The sequence below is a fragment of the Dipodomys ordii genome, unplaced genomic scaffold, assembly GCF_000151885.1.
Source record: "Dipodomys ordii isolate 6190 unplaced genomic scaffold, Dord_2.0 Scaffold161, whole genome shotgun sequence".
Classification (NCBI taxonomy): domain Eukaryota; kingdom Metazoa; phylum Chordata; class Mammalia; order Rodentia; family Heteromyidae; genus Dipodomys; species Dipodomys ordii.
In genome coordinates this window covers 395,362-411,348 of record NW_012267377.1, presented here as the reverse complement: position 1 = coordinate 411,348, position 15,987 = coordinate 395,362, and the positions used below count along the sequence as shown (strand labels likewise).

At 41.3% G+C, this 15,987-nt stretch overlaps 1 protein-coding gene across 1 annotated transcript in view; it reads left to right on the top strand.

The window, feature by feature from the left end:
• The window catches only part of Vps41 (vacuolar protein sorting 41 homolog (S. cerevisiae)), a 126,723-nt gene that overhangs the window by 104,125 nt on the left and 6,611 nt on the right, over positions 1 to 15,987 (top strand). Inside the window, exons 17-24 of the mRNA XM_013033002.1 lie at positions 402 to 529; positions 771 to 915; positions 2,273 to 2,314; positions 2,908 to 2,958; positions 3,952 to 4,089; positions 8,751 to 8,805; positions 10,481 to 10,621; positions 11,959 to 12,095. Coding sequence (XP_012888456.1) covers positions 402 to 529; positions 771 to 915; positions 2,273 to 2,314; positions 2,908 to 2,958; positions 3,952 to 4,089; positions 8,751 to 8,805; positions 10,481 to 10,621; positions 11,959 to 12,095 — 837 coding nt within the window. The remainder of the gene's footprint in view (positions 1 to 401; positions 530 to 770; positions 916 to 2,272; positions 2,315 to 2,907; positions 2,959 to 3,951; positions 4,090 to 8,750; positions 8,806 to 10,480; positions 10,622 to 11,958; positions 12,096 to 15,987) is intronic.

Sequence of the window (15,987 nt, the reverse complement as noted above, 5' to 3'; positions counted from 1 at the left end):
ACAGATATGGAAAAGAGATGCGCAGGTCAAGGCGTGCATGGGGCACAGTGTTCCTGCACCCTCTCTGAGGGCACTGCCCTCTGAGAATGTATCATCTTTGCTGATCCAGAAGCTTCCATGGGCTCTGCTATAGATGAGGTTTTTGGAGCTTTCTTTGCATGAATACACTGGCTACCAGACTATAGAGCGAAACCCCAGGAGGCCTACCTGGTGAGACTTCTCAGCATGCCATGCCCTCCTCTGGGTGTTGATAGGAAACCCCACCCCCTGGAATGAGGAGGGACTATGGTGACTGAGTCTCTATATGTATCCTGGACTGACAAGGTGAAAACCAAAGTGTGTACTCCATCCCATCATGCCTGATTGTAGTGTTCTTTTCTTCTGTTGTTTACTTTGGTTAGGGTTTTGCCACACTCATCAGAGAATGGCCTGGAGATCTGTATAACAATTCCGTAATAGTCCAAGCAGTTCGGGATCACCTGAAGAAAGACAGTCAGAACAAGACATTACTTAAAACGCTGGCAGAATTGTGAGTATGTTTTCCTGCTTTCTCCCTCCCCCCACCCCCAGATCAATATATATTGAAAAGTTTCTCATGCTTAACATTTGGCAAACTGAAGGGTGAGGGTGCTTTTTGTTACCATTTTTCTACATGTACTCCTAATTTTAAAAACTTTTTTATAAATCTCAAACAATTAGAAGATAAGGACAGTGGGTGAAACTGTTTCCCAGAACTAGTGAATATTAATGAAAAGTTTTTCTATTGCCAGGTATACTTATGATAAAAACTACGGCAATGCTCTGGAAATATACTTAACATTAAGACATAAAGATGTTTTCCAGTTGATCCACAAACATAATCTTTTCAGTTCTATCAAGGACAAAATTGTCTTATTAATGGACTTTGATTCAGAGGTAAGGTGCTGATTAGTAGTGATAAACTCTGTCTCATCATTAGACATCTCTATGGACCGCTTAGCTTGGCCTCCATATGCTCACTGATCATAGCTGGGACTTGCCTTCCCATGCTCGGTGTTATAAGTTAGTTTAGTACTTGTATTCAGGCATCCTTTGTTTGATATGATTATTCTTTAAAAATAATTACCTTTTGGTGTAGAACTTGCAAAGATGTCTGTCTGTCTGTCTGAAGTACTTTTTAGCCAGAGATATGCTGGGACAGTAAAATCCCTATCTAGCAAACATAACACCCTGAGTCAAAACCTAGTACCTCCTAAAAATTCCCAAAGTAATTTTTAGTAAAACATTCTATATGTTTCATCGAAACTAAGAAACTTGGTGTATGCTTTGGGTCATTTAACCCTCTTGTTCCATGTCCCAGAATTTAAATTTAAGTGAACTTCTGTTTAGATCCTCTTGTTACTGTTTTATTTTCTGGCACTCACAGATCCAGCATGTGTGTGTCCATTGGTCTCAGTGATACTTAGGCCCAGGAAATATAGAATGTGTTATTTTGTCATAGTTTAGATTGAACAGTGGAACCCCACTCCACCCTTCATAGTTCACAGTGGTTCTTACAAAGTGATAGTGTCTCTCAGCCCCTCTCATTCCCTTTATTCATCTTCTCCACACACACACACACTCCTTCCCCCGCCCTCACACTTCTCCTCATAGTCTATCTTATTGAGGAAATAGAAGTTTTGTTTTTGTTTTTGTTTTGCCAGTTGTGGGGCCTGATCTCTGGGCCTGGGCACTGTCCCTCAGCTCTTCAGCTCAAGGCTAGTGCTCTACCACTTGAGCCACAGCGCCACTTCCAGCTTTTTCTGCTGAAATAGAAGTTTTAAATAAATCTAGAAGCAGAAGCCCAAAAGCTCCAAGAGGCTTATTGCATGTTTAAGTTACACTACCAGGACTGTGATGTACAGTAGTAGTCATCTATTCAGACAACTCAGTGAAGGTTTGAGTCATTGGAAGAGAAGCTCATTTTGTGTTTACAGTGATGAGATACTATTGAGAGTCACAAGAGAACTGGCAAAGGTACCTGATGAGACTAGAATGTGGCAGATGTTTTGAATATATCAGGATGCTTTTATTTAGCAAGTTACACGCCAAACATCATCTTAGTATATGCAAATTGCTCAGACCTCAGAGTGAAACATATTCGGAAATACGTATCTCTGTAAATGTCATATATAAGAGCTATTGTAAAGCTAGGTGCTCCTCCACAAGCCCTCACCGTTAACTGCAGTTGTGTATGCACTGCATTGTGTTTTTCATGTAGCAGTTTTTCAGTGACTATTTTCTTATATTTCAGAAAGCTGTTGACATGCTTTTGGACAATGAAGATAAAATTTCTGTAAGTATCTTGTTATTTTTATATCTAGAAGTCCTTTTTCTGTTGCTAGTAACACCATAATACATACTGGGTAACTTTGAGAGGTAGGATGTTTCTTTTGACTCAGTGCACTGGTCCAAGTTCAAGGTGATGCATCTGGTGATGCCCTCTTGCTGTCGCAAGGCCCTGTAGAACAGCCCATGGCAAGAGACCGGGGGCGGGGGGGAGCAGCGGGGGAGAGACACATATGAGGCCCAGCAGTGCTCTTGTAAAAGAGAGAAGTGGCATGGAAGATAACTGGGAGGGGAAACTATCTGTATCTTTTATCTACAAAAGACCTGCAGTCTTTTTACAACTATCTCCTCTCGTTTGCATCTACTCTACTCTGGGATTAACATTAATCCTTTTTCCACTTCGGTAGGGTTCCTCCACCTTTCAGGACCATCATATTAGGGAACCAAGCCTCCACAGGGAATAAATGACACTTAAATCATGACATGCATTTATGAATGAACATCTGAAACTACTTGAGCTAGAAGGAAGAGAGATGTTCACTGGATAATTTTACCACTGTGTTTGTCTTCCCAACTACATTTAATCTTTGTTTTCTTCAGATTAAAAAGGTAGTAGAAGAATTAGAAGACAGGCCAGAGTTGCAACATGTAGTAAGTGTTATTGTCTTCTTTGCCTTTGTTTTAAAGATTTTTTTCTATTTTAAATTAGTATATATTAATTGTGCAGAAGTATTGGTAAGGATGCATGGAGTGGGGAGAAAAAAACCTTTATACCTAGTTGTGGGAACACAAATTAGTGTGGCTTCTAAGAAATCAGTGAAGACTACAAATAAAGCTACCCCCTCTTGAGTATATAGCTGAAGAAATGTAAGTGTGCAGACTTAGAGGCACTTGCAGCCATGTGGACTGCAGTACTATCTTTCTCCCTTTTCATGGAACAGTAGACCATAGCACCTTTCAGTACTGGTGGGTGTTACAATGGGAACTTCTCACAAAGGTCACTGTGCAGATCGGCAGTCTGACTGCAAACAATCCCCTGAAATTGCTAAACTGTGGCAAATACTAAGAATCCAAGGCTTAATTGCAGGACAGGCATGTGAACTTTGGTTTATAATCGAATATGGTCATTTTAGTGCTTCATACTAGGAATCTAGAAGTAGGCTCCTTCCCCCATAAGTGCCATTAAATATAACCAGGTCATGAATTACTGCAAAAGCCAAGTATACTCTGTGGATATTGAGTCCTCCTGCCAAGGAGACACACACAGCTGTTTTGCACTCAGTGCCGCAGAGTGGTCAAAGATCAGATCCTCATTTCATCCTCACACACTTGACAGTGGCTAACCCATGTCCTGTGCAGTCTTGGGGGCTTGTCAGTCTAGATATCCTTATGACCACTTCAATCCCATATACTGTACTATCAGGGAGTAAAGCAGGAGCAGCTATTTTCTATGCCCTTTAAACTTGTAGAAGAAAAACTTACAGTGGCCAAGGAAAGTCTAATGGTAGGAACAAGGATATCAGCTACATGGCACATTCCTTTCTTTCCCCATTTCCTTCATTCCAGGAGGAGGCTAGGGCAGAGGTAGGGGGTAGAGCATTTTTTTCTCCCATTAGTATTTATGGGTTATCTTGTCCCTTGTAGTATTTGCATAAGCTCTTCAAGAGAGACCACCATAAGGGCCAGCGCTACCATGAAAAACAGATCAGTCTTTACGCTGAGTATGACCGACCAAACTTACTTCCGTTTCTGCGAGATAGTACTCACTGCCCACTGGAAAAGGTAAGGTGGAGACTTTCCCATTTGTGAACTTTGTAAGTAGCTCTCATCAGGGCTAAGTCATTTGTCATCCTTGGCTTTCCCTCCCTTTCCCATCCCTGTTCAAGAGGAAGACTGCTGCAGTAGCAGCTGGTTCTGCTAGGTGTGAGTGAGCCATTCTGACAAGAAATGGATTTGATGATGATGAAGAGCCCAGGAATAATGGTTTAGTCCAGGATCCAGGCCCTGGCAACCCTAAGCTGAAGTGACAGCAGAGTTGGGAGCATTGGGTCAGTCTTCCAGGGCATGGGAGGCATCTCCAGCTGAGCCTTGAGCAACGCGGACTGTCCAAAGCCAGCAGCAGTCACTCCAGCTAGGCGTCGGGTTTTCTAAGCCAGAGCTGATAACTTTGGTCCTGCACACTGTCTGCTCTACACATCTGCCTGTTTCTGTATTTCCCTAACACTCTCTGTTGCATTGTGATTGTCTGTTTACTAGTCCCTCTTTCCCATTTACCTGTACATTGTACAGGGTAATGTAACAGAAGAATGTACAGAGGAAGAATGTATAGGGTCACTGATGTCTTCATTAGAGAATATTCTTTGTCATTGTTCACGATGGGAAGTCTGTGAATGTCAAAAACAGCTCACTGCCCCTTTCTGCAGACACCCAGAGATGCTCAGGATTTCCTGACTCTTAAATGGATCTCATTCCATTTTTTTCTTAAAAGAATTCTATGTACATTTAATTATCCTAGGAACTATTTCCATTTAGGTTTAGTTGTAACAATGCTACCCTTGTAAGCAGTTCATGAACGACAAAGTGGATTGGCCAGCAGATAGCATTCAACCTAACATTAAGCGGAAGTCATAGAATAGAGAGAGGTTCACCTGTTCTATCTAAAGATAGATGCACAGCAAATGTAATCTTTTCTTTTGAATATTAAAATAGTAACATCATTTATTCTCTCAGATATCGCTGCATTAGAAGAGTCTGTCTTCCTCTTTTATTAGTTATTTGTCTTTGCTGGAGTTGAGCAATGGTTAAAAGGAGGAGTGATTGCAAATTGGCAACTGGTTGAAATCTTCAAGAACCAGATTGACCTTACTTTGAACTGATGAAACTCTGAGTCAATAGGAATGAGTCAGAAACCGATAGATACCCTGATATCCTATCAAAGGGACAATTACCTAGCTCCAGAGTCTTGAGAATTAAAATCACCACAATTCTTAAATTTAAAATCAACCACAGTTTTGTATTTTTAAGTGAGTGCTTTTTGTTGTTTTCTTTTTTTTTTCAGTTTTTTTTCTCATTTAAAAAAAATTGTTATTATTAAGTAGTTGTACAAAAAAGTTAAAATTCCTACCCCACACAGCTTCTTAAGTTACCTGGTTCTTGTTCATTTGAGAATGATGCAGAGTTTGTGGAAATTTATAACATATTATATGTGCTCTTTCATGTACATGGTTTCATTTAATCTCTACAAAAGTGCAGACAGAAGGTAGAGTGTTTTTCCATGACCAAGGTGAATCTTGGTTTGCTGAATGAAACAGCCCTCAGCCTAAAGCTGAGAAGTCAAGGGGCCACAACAAGGATCTTTGATCTTGTAAATTGAGGTCTTTGTCTTTCCATTAAAGGGAAGAATTATTTTTTTCAAGCTTGAAATTTTAGTAGGATAGTAGGAATTAACGTATTACTTAATACTGCAAGCATTGTGGGAAATGCATTACTGTCCTTTCTCCTGCAGTATAGATGTGGTTCTCAGGCTCAAATCCTGCGTTTGTGAATCTGATTTGATTATGCCTGAGAATCATTAACAGCAGAGCACCAACTTTCTAGCCTTGGTAAATTTATTCCTGAAAGTATGACTGCTCTCTGTGTCTAGCCACATTCACATGGTAACAGCTTTTATGAATTTGGAGTAATACTCTGGAAAACAGTATTCACAGATTTTCTTTTTTTTTAAAGCTTAAAGGAGGATTTACTTTAGAGGAACAAGATTAAAGTAGGGAGAAATAGGAAAAAGAGAAAGATACATTTCCTCCTTTGCTTGTGGAAAATGGAAGTTAAAAATTCCTATTCACAGATTTTCACTAAAGAATTTTAAAAGATGTTTGGCTAACAAAGTCAAGGCTAGGTTAAAGTAATGACTGAATTTATACGTGATAAGGTTATTACTCAGACTTCCAAGTCTCATTCGCACCTTTATGTTAATGAGGGGAAAAGAGTATTAAAACATTTCTTTCACATAACTTTTTACTCAGTTTGTCATGGTTCTGCTTTTTTTTTTGCTTTTATTTTTGTTCCTTTGCTTATAGGTTTGCATTTGTATGTCTGTGGTGTAGGAACCTGAGATTGCATTCTGTTGCCACTAGAGGGAGCACAAGATTCCTGCAAACACTCCAGCATGGCACAGGTCCCATTGGTCCATAGCAGAAAAATTGAGCTCTAGAAATTTTTTTTACACAAAATGTTACTAGAGATTTCTAGAGTCTATATTCCTTATTAGATGATATTTTAAGGTGTGATAAGCAGCTATTCATAAAACATTTAATAATCCAGGAAATTCTAATTTCTTTTTTGGTTTTGTTTTGTTTTTGTTTTTGTCGGTCATGGGGCCTGAACTATAGGCCTGGGCGCTGTCCCTCAGCTCTTCACTCAAGGCAAGCGCTCTACCACTTGAGCCACAGTGCCACTTCCAACTTTTTCTGCTTATGTGGTGCTGAGGAATGGAACCCAGGGCCTCAGGCATGCAAGGCAAGCACTCTACCACTGAACCACCTTCCCAGCCCCAATTGTTTTTGTTTTGTTTTGTTTTGTTTTTTTGACCAGTCCAGGGGCTTGAATACAGGGCCTGCGCACTGTCCCAAGGCTCTTTGTGCTATAAGGCTAGCACTCCACCACTTGAGCTACAGTACCACTTCCAGCTTTTTCAAATAGTTTATTGGAGATAAGAATCTCACAGGGACTTTTCTGCCCAGGCCTGCTTTGAGCCTCAGTCCTCAGATTTCAGCCTCCTGAGTAGCTAGGATTACCATCAAGAGCTACCAGTGCCTGGTTAGAAATTCTAATGTCTGAGGCTCCAGTTATCCTTAAACTCGATGACACATTTCCCTTTTGGTGTGTCACAACAATAACTCAGAACACCTCTGTTCTGTAGAATGTCTGCAGGGAGGGATATGTGTGCTAATCTGCTCTACACTATGGAAGCCATTGTAATTTTACTTCGATCCAGTTGAGTTTGTCTATCTGCATAGAGCAGGTGGCCACTGTGTCAGACACCTCAGATAGGCTTCAGACTGCAAACGCTCCTGGGTGCCAGACAAGCCTGTCCTCAAGTAGTCTTGTTTCCTTCCCAAGGAAAAGGGGGTGTTTTGGGAACCTTTGGGTTACCCTTTAACATACTGGGAGCAGAGGCAGACAGTTCATCCACAGGAACATGGGATACGGGGAGAGTAATAGAGACATGATCACTTGTGACTCCATGACTGGCAGAGCGTAAGATGCCTCACAGGGAAGTACCTTGGCCTCGCGTGATCCCCTTGCACCAAGCTCCCAGAAGAAGTGATACCTGAAGCAGGTGCAGGTCAGTGGGGCAACCTGTCTGCCAGCCTCCCAGATCCCCTCCTCCTCTGCTCTCTCAGGCCATCATGTGTGTGTACTTTTGTCATCACTGTTGCTCCTCTGTCAACCTCACCCTCCAGCACCCAGCACAGAGCAGAGTGATGCATTCCCATGCAGTTAGGATTGCTGGCTTGTTTACCCTTACGTGGTGTGTCCTTTCAATACCAGGGGGCTTCCTGCATCTGTGCAGTCCCGCCTCTCTGTACTTGATCCCCTCTTGCATTCTCCTTTGTCATCACGTGTGTGTGTTCCTCTCTTAAACTTTGTGAGCTAGACATAGAAGTATTCTCAGTGTGTGCCCCTTCCCTCCCTTCTTCATTTTCTCCACCCTCCCTCTTTCCCTCCCTCCTACAACAAGCACATCTGGTATTGCTCAGTACCAGGAAAATATAGCAGTGAGCGGCATGCCTGTACTGGAGCGCCACTACAGGATGTGTTCTAGTGTCAGGAGATGTTTTAAACAAATGACTGTAGTGAAAAGTAGTACAGAAAAGAAATAGCCTTAATCCTTAATCCCAGCCTTGTGGGAAGCAGAGAGGGGGAGGTTCATGGCTTGAGGTCAACCTGGACAAAGTTAGCAAGCCAGGTAAGTATGGCTCCTCTTGTAATTCCAGCCACTTTTGAAACATAAGTAGGAGGCTTGTAGTCCAGGGTCAGACCTGGGTAAAAACGGAGACCCTATCCAAAATATCACTGAAAATTAAAGAAGAAAGGAAGGGTTAAGGCAGTGGCCAAGTGGTGGAACAACAAGCCAGCAAGCATGAGGCCCCAGGTACAGTCAAAAACATAAGAAAAAAGACACATAACCTAGCATAAAGAGAGCTCCACAGGAAGGGCTTGCTCCCGCCTTCTGCACAGGTGCTGAGTGCCCCACTTCTGCTCTCAGTGAAACCGTGCAGGCACCGTGACTCTCTCTGAGGCAGCCAAGTGTGGTTGCTATCAAGATGCAAAATTCTCTTTTGATTGTCCACTTTGTCACGTTGATAAAGAAAAAGCAATGGAAACATTGTTTGTTCCTGTTTGGTGGTCTCTGCTGATATTTTTACCTGCTTTTATTGAAGGCTCTGGAGATCTGTCAACAGAGGAACTTTGTAGAAGAGACGGTTTATCTTCTGAGTAAGTACTTTTATTTCTTTTGGTCCCCATAAACAAGTGGAATGGCAGTGTGATATAAACTGTGTAAGGATGGGTATAGGTTTCAAAGCAAAGTATCAGACATTCAAGCCTAGATTGCATAAAAATTTAAGATATGAAGAGAGAACATTTCTGGCACAATAGAGAAAGAAGAGTTACTGAAGAAATACTGTTGCAAGAACATACTGGTAATGTAGACTAAACAAAAGAGACAGCCAGGCACTGTGGCTTACACTTCTAATCCTAGCTGTTTTGAAGACTGAGATCTGAGGATCTCAGTTTGAAGATAGCTTAAGCAGAAGAGTCCATGAGACTCTTATCCCCAGTTAGCCAGCAAAAAGCCAGAAGTGGAGGTGTGGCTCAAATGAAAAAGCTAGGTGAGAGTGTGAGGCTCTGAGATCAAACTCCAGTACCAGTACAACAATAACAACAAAAAGAACAAAGAGACACACAAAATTCACACCTCACAACATAGATTAAAATTATAGGTGGAGTAATAATTTCATTTAAAATTATAATCAGCCACAGGAAGACCGTACTTCAGTACATCTTCAGCTATCTTCCAGGATCACAGATACGAGACTCCTTAGGGAGAATTGGGGGGTGAAAGTAAGGAACGTATGCATAATCAAAATAGTCCCAAGTCACAGGCCAGTCAGAGGAGCCATAGCTAAGGTCCGGTGGTGTCAGAATTAGGCAGATGGGGCTTTGTTACAGTAGGGGTTGACAGCTGGCATGTGGTCCCACATCCCTGCAAAGTGACTTCAGGAGAGAATGGTTCAGGACAAAGGTTGTAGGGACAAAATACAGAAGTCTGGGATGCCTAACCTTTATCCTTTTCTAATTAACTTGTGGGTCCAGGTCAAGTCAGTGTTGCTCAGCAAAATAAAATGCAGCTGTTGTCTCTGACATTACAGAAGATAATGGTGGCTCACAGAGGGAAGGTCCACGATCCCTAACTAGACCTTGTTTTAGACAAGGGACAGGGGCGAGAGAAACCAACAGCCAGCCCTCTCCTACGTAAAGCCTTCAGCATAAGTTGTACTAACAGCTGAACTGTTACATTATTATTAAATTATTAAAAAAAAACATCCAAATGCCAGTAGATCAGTGAGAAAAGTGTATATGAGCTAAAGGAAGCATAGTTAGTAAATACTTCATCTCATCAATATTGTTGAACTTGGAAGAGGAGGGAATTAGGGAACCTCTGATAAGTCAGTCTGTAGTTACATCAGAAGAGTGATGTGCAAAGCCACCTTCAAGAGGCAGAATGATTCTCAGGGCCTTTCAGACTGAACTATTATCTGAATAGGATGGGATTAAAATCTAAAAGAAATCCAATAGACCTTGGCTCAGATTCAAACTGTACCATTTAGTCACTATGTAATCTTGGTTACTACCATTTTTGTTTGCCTTCTGTTAAATAGGAGCATTGATAGATGGTCCCTCATGGGGCGAGAGCACCCATTGAATGGTACTTTGATATGAAGCACCTAAATGGCCACAACTGCACTTACTAAATAGGGTTTGTTCTCTTGTTGTGTTGGGATTAGGATGTAGAAAGGGGGGTGGGAATGCTAGTGTCACAGTTGTAAACAAAGATAGGCTCTTTTCTTTTAAATAATGGTATCTTTCTCATACTTCCTCCCCCTGCTAGGCCGGATGGGTAACAGTCGAAGTGCCCTGAAGATGATTATGGAGGAATTGCACAACGTTGATAAAGCTATTGAATTTGCCAAGGAGCAAGACGATGCGGAACTCTGGGAAGATCTGATTTTATATTCCATCGACAAACCACGTAAGTAGAAGTCATCTGTGAATCTGCTTTTCTTTCAACACAGCCAGTTGTATCTAGAGTAAGAGTTATCTCAGGTTGCGCTGGATTGAAAATGTGGCGACATGTATGTAGTAACAGGCCAGTTCCTTCATAGTGAGAGGATTGGAGCTTCACCCCTTTATGTTGCCTGAGGGAGATAAAGAACGGGTGCTACACAGCGTATTGGCTGTGTCCCCAGGAGGCAGACATTACGTGCTGTAGCCACACTGGATAAGTGCATACTAGATAAGGTTGGGGTGGAGTGGGTGTTTTCATTTGTAGACTGAGGCCTTTATTGGGAATATATAAAGTCCTTGCTGGTCTCCTTTCATGGAAATATATAACTGTTCCTGGATTCTGACCATGACTGGATATTTTCATTATAGTATTTAGGTTGGTTTTTTTTTTTTTCTGGCAGTTTTACTAACACAGTCCCAAAAGTATTTGTTGGTCTTAAGGTTGACTGACTGTATTTGTTGGTCTTAAGGTTGACCATTTACATTTGGTTGACCATTTGCATTTGGTTGACCATTTGTATAAGGTTGACCATTTGGTATCCCATTTTATTTATTTGGGAAAATAAACAAAAGCAATAACCTTAAAGCCACCCAAGTTCTCTTTGGAAGACCCAGGAATAATTCAGAGACTAGCAAGAGTGGTTTAAAATCTTCTTGCTGTCTTTTCTAAGTTAGGAAGGCTTGGTGCAAATGTAAACGCCTTGATCTGACATTGACACTGACTTTTCCTTCTTTGGTAACAAAGAATGTAACTTACCATGATGGAGTAATAGCCACTGAGAATATTAAAATACATTTTGAACCTGCTCTGGCCTGGGTGTGAGTCTGGATAGCCTGCTTCTGACTTTATAGCTCTGACTAAATTAAACACTGTTTCCCTTGTTTTTAAAATGTAAACATTGCACATTCCAGCCTTGCACAGTATTGAAGAGAAGTATGTGATAGCTCAACCACAGGAAACTCTCCGTTATATTAGTTGTACCCCTTTGGCAATATAAATGATATTTTGAAGATATGAATAAATCTAAGGCTTTCTTCAACTATTTTAAATTGCCTCCTCTCTCTTACACTGGAGATTGAATCAAGGGTCTGGACTTTGCTAGACAAGCACTCTTCCACTTGAGCATTACCTCCAGCCCTAGACTGTTCTTCAGAACCAAGATGAAACAAAGAAAAATTGGTTCTTCAGGGTTCAGAAATCCAGTGGTTTTTTTAACACTTAGTTGAAAGAAATAGGGTTTTTAGTTCCAAATGCATTCTAAAGTCACCTTCATGTTAACTATTTTCTGTGATATTTGACAGCATTTATCACTGGCTTGTTAAACAACATCGGCACACATGTTGACCCCATTCTCCTGATTCACCGCATTAAGGAAGGGATGGAGATCCCCAGTCTGAGAGATTCTTTGGTTAAAATTCTGCAAGACTACAATTTGCAAGTAAGCATCCTTTCTTAGTTAAATGAGTATGCTGAATGAATGGACTCACTCTGGATATACACTTCTCAGATTGATATTAGATGTCTGTCAGACATTTTCAGTATGGTAGCTATATTTCATTTGGAAAAGCATTGCAAGAGAGAACATAGAAACCTTACTGCTTATCAAAACACACTATTCTTCACCTATCTCCGCATTTTCTGTGCATGTTAAGAAGGCATGTTTACATTTGAGAATTGAATGTAGCAAGTGTGGTGTTGAGGAGGGTAAGAGAGGAGTTGACTAGCTGTTAGGTCTGACCGCTCCTCTGTTTATAGGGAAAATCACTCTTGTGTCCACTTGGAGGGAACAAAAAACCGTATTTCAAAAGTTTAATATGTTTGGTTGAAGTCATTCAGTCACACCTGAAACGTGTTCAATTTTGAAGCTTTCTGTTCAACTTTTGGTTTCTAAAATAATAGAGCCCTTATTATCTGAATTAATTCAGAATTTGTGATAAGAAAAATGAAACTCATTATTGTCATATAAATAAGAGGCTTAATTATCAGGCATCCTAATCTTTTTCTTAAAAGATTTGAGAAATTACTTTTTTTTTCAGAATGTTGGTACCTTCTGTAGTACTTGGAACTATTTTACACACATTATCTTAAATATTCAGGCTAGTTTACTTGAAAATGAGTTTGGCTTATAATAGCTTACAATAGATGCAGTTGCTTTCTGGGAACAGTTCAATTTTGCAGGTAAAATGAGAAGATAGCATTGTAAGCGGAACATTCTGATGCATGGTTGTTGGGCCCACAATCGGTGTGAAGACTGCAGAGTAGAAGGACGCCTGCCTCAGGCCACAGCCTGTGCAGCTGGATGAAAGGCAGACATAGAAGGAAGATACGTGACACCTGAAGAGAAGTTGTTGCCAAGGAGTGTGAAACTCACTTTAAACATGTTCAGGAATAGGGCACAGTTTAGGAGTAGAATTGCTCAGGAAACTGGAGGCCACAGCCATATTGACCATGAGGATGGGGGCTCCAGCATCTCCTGTGAACTAGAATGTTAGCAGTGGCTAGTCCACGGAGGACTGTGTGGTGCTGGGTGACAGACAGAACTTGAAGTGAGAAGTTTTCCCTTCCTGTGGGGGGTGAATGATCTTGGAGCCTTCGCTAAGGAGATTTTATGGGAAATGGGCTTAATGAGAGGCACTTAAGCCAAAGACATGGAGGACCTGTTCTGCAGAGAGCCAAACCATGGGCAAGTGTTTTTCCCCAGTGGGACTTGGAGATCTGCAGATGACCCAGGGGGAACTTTACTAAGCTAGAAAGAGAAAGGCCAGAAGGCAGTAGGAGCTTGGGGGCAAAGGGGAGGCCTGAGTGGCACAGTGCCATGCACTGCTCTGAGGACCTCCATCCTGGCCTGGAAGCCCCTCACTTGGGCTTGAATCGGGCTTCAGTGTGGATGTTATAAAGCTCAGGGCATGAGTGTCCTGAACAGCAGACAGCACTTTGGTCCTTACCTCCTGGGGCAGGCAGGGTGTGCTCAGAGAGCCACATTGAGAAGTCATTTTGTCCTCTCCAACAAGTCAGCGCTGGTCTTTCTCCTCCCAACCTCCACAGTGCCTGCATGCTCACCCGCAGAGCCAAGCCTTGAACACCATCATGGGCTCGCTGATCGTTCATTCTTCATGAGCAAATCTGAATGGCTCTGAGTTGGCTCTTAATAAATAAAAATAGTAGATGCAAAATGAATGCCTAACAAAGTAGCAGGGTATAAAATTAACCCTCAAAAATCAATGGCTTTTCTGTATGCCAACAATGAGAAGAATGTGGCTGAAATCAAGAAAGCAACTCCTTTTGTAATAGCCCCACAAAAAATAAAATACCTAGGAGGTAACTAAAGAAGTGAAGGACCTCTACAATGACAACTTTAAAAACCTGAAGAAGGAAATTAAAGCAGAACTTAGGAAGTGGAAAAACCTCCCATGCTCCTGGATTGGAAGGATCAACATCATAGAAATGGCAATACTTCCAAAGACTACCTACAAATTTAATGCAATACCTATCATTATTCCAACCTCATTCTTCAATGAAATAGAAGCAATCCAAAAATTCATATGGAACAATAAAAGACCCCAAATAGCAAAAACAATCCTTAACAGAAAGAACAGTGCTAGATGAATATCAACACCAAATCTCAAACTCTACTACAAAGCCATAGTAATCAAAACAGCTTGGTATTGGCACAAGAACAGACCTGAGAACCAGTGGTACAGAACTGAAAACTCAGAAATGAACCCACAGACTTATAGCCATCTAATCTTTGATAAGGGAGCTAAAAACATAAAATAGAAGAAAGCCTCTTCAGTAAATGATGCTGGCAAAATTGGTTAATCACCTGTGGAAAAGTAAAGCTAGATCCTTATATATCACCCTACAACAGAATCAGCTCCAAGTGGATCAAAGACCTCAAAGTCAAAGCAGGCACCCTGAAAACATTATAGGAAGGAATAAGAGAAACTCTAGGGCTCCTTGGCACAGGCCAAAATTTTCTTAATAGAGACCGAGAAACACAACAAATCAAAGAAAGAAAGGTTGGACAAACGGGATTGCATGAAACTTAGAGCTTCTGCATGGCAAAGGACATAGCTAGCAAGATCAATAGAAAGTCCACAGATTGGGAGAAGATCTTCACTAGCCATACAACGGACAAGGGTCTCATATCTAAAATATACTAGGAACTCAAAAAATTAAATCTCAGGAAGTGGCGCTGAGGCTCAAGCAGTAGAACACTTGCCTTGAGCTGAAGAGTGCAGGGACAGCGCCCAAGCGCAAAGTTCAAGCCCCATGACCAACCAAAAAAAAAAAAAAAAATTAAATCTCCCAACAACAAATCCTCAAAGAAACAACTGCCCAATAAATAAGTGGGCTAAAGACTTAAAGAGAAACTTCTCTAAAGAGGAAAGAAGAATGGCCAATAGACACATAAAGAAATGCTCAACCTCTCTAGCCATAAAAGAAATGCAAATCAAAACAACATTGAGATTCTACCTCACCCCAGTTAGAATGGCTAGAATCAAGAAATCTGGAGGATGGGCTGGGAAGGTGGCTCAGTGGTAGAGTGCTTGCCTTGCATGCATGAGGCCCTGGGTTCGATTCCTCAGCACCACATAAGCAAAAAGAAAAAAGCCAGAAGTGGCGCTGTGGCTTAAGTGGTAGAGCGCTATCCTTGAGCTGAAGAGCTGAGGGACAGCGCCCAGGCCCAGAGTTCAGGCCCCATGACCGGACCCAAAAAAAAAAAAAAGAAATCTGGAGGAGATGTGGCCAAAAGGGAACTCTATTGCATTGTTTGTGAGAGTATAAACTTGTTCAATCACTTTGGAAAGCAATATGGAGGTTCCTCAAAAGACTCCACATAGAGCTTTATGACCCAGCAATCCCACTTTTGGGCATTTACCCAAATGATCACAAACAAGTCCATACAGCACAAGTCTACCAGCACAACTATGTTTATTGCAGCATTATTTATCATAGCTAAAATATGGAACCAACCCAGATGCTCTCAGTAGTTGAATGGATCAAGAAAATGTGGTGTGTGTGTGTGTGTGTGTGTGTGTGTGTGTGTGTGTACACACACTGCAATTTTATCCCTCCATCAGAAAGAATGGCATTGCCCCATTTGTTAGGAAATGGAAAGACTTGGAAGAAATTATATTAAGTGAAGTAAGCCAGGCCCAAAAAAACATAGGTCCCATGGTTTCCCTTATTTGCAATAACTAGTATATGTCTGGGACAAGCAGAAAAGGTCAAAAGCTATGTACATATGACCATATAAGATGAAGCTAAGTGAAATGAGCCCCAAGACAGGGACACAAGTGGTTTTTTCTTTGTTGCTATTTTTAACG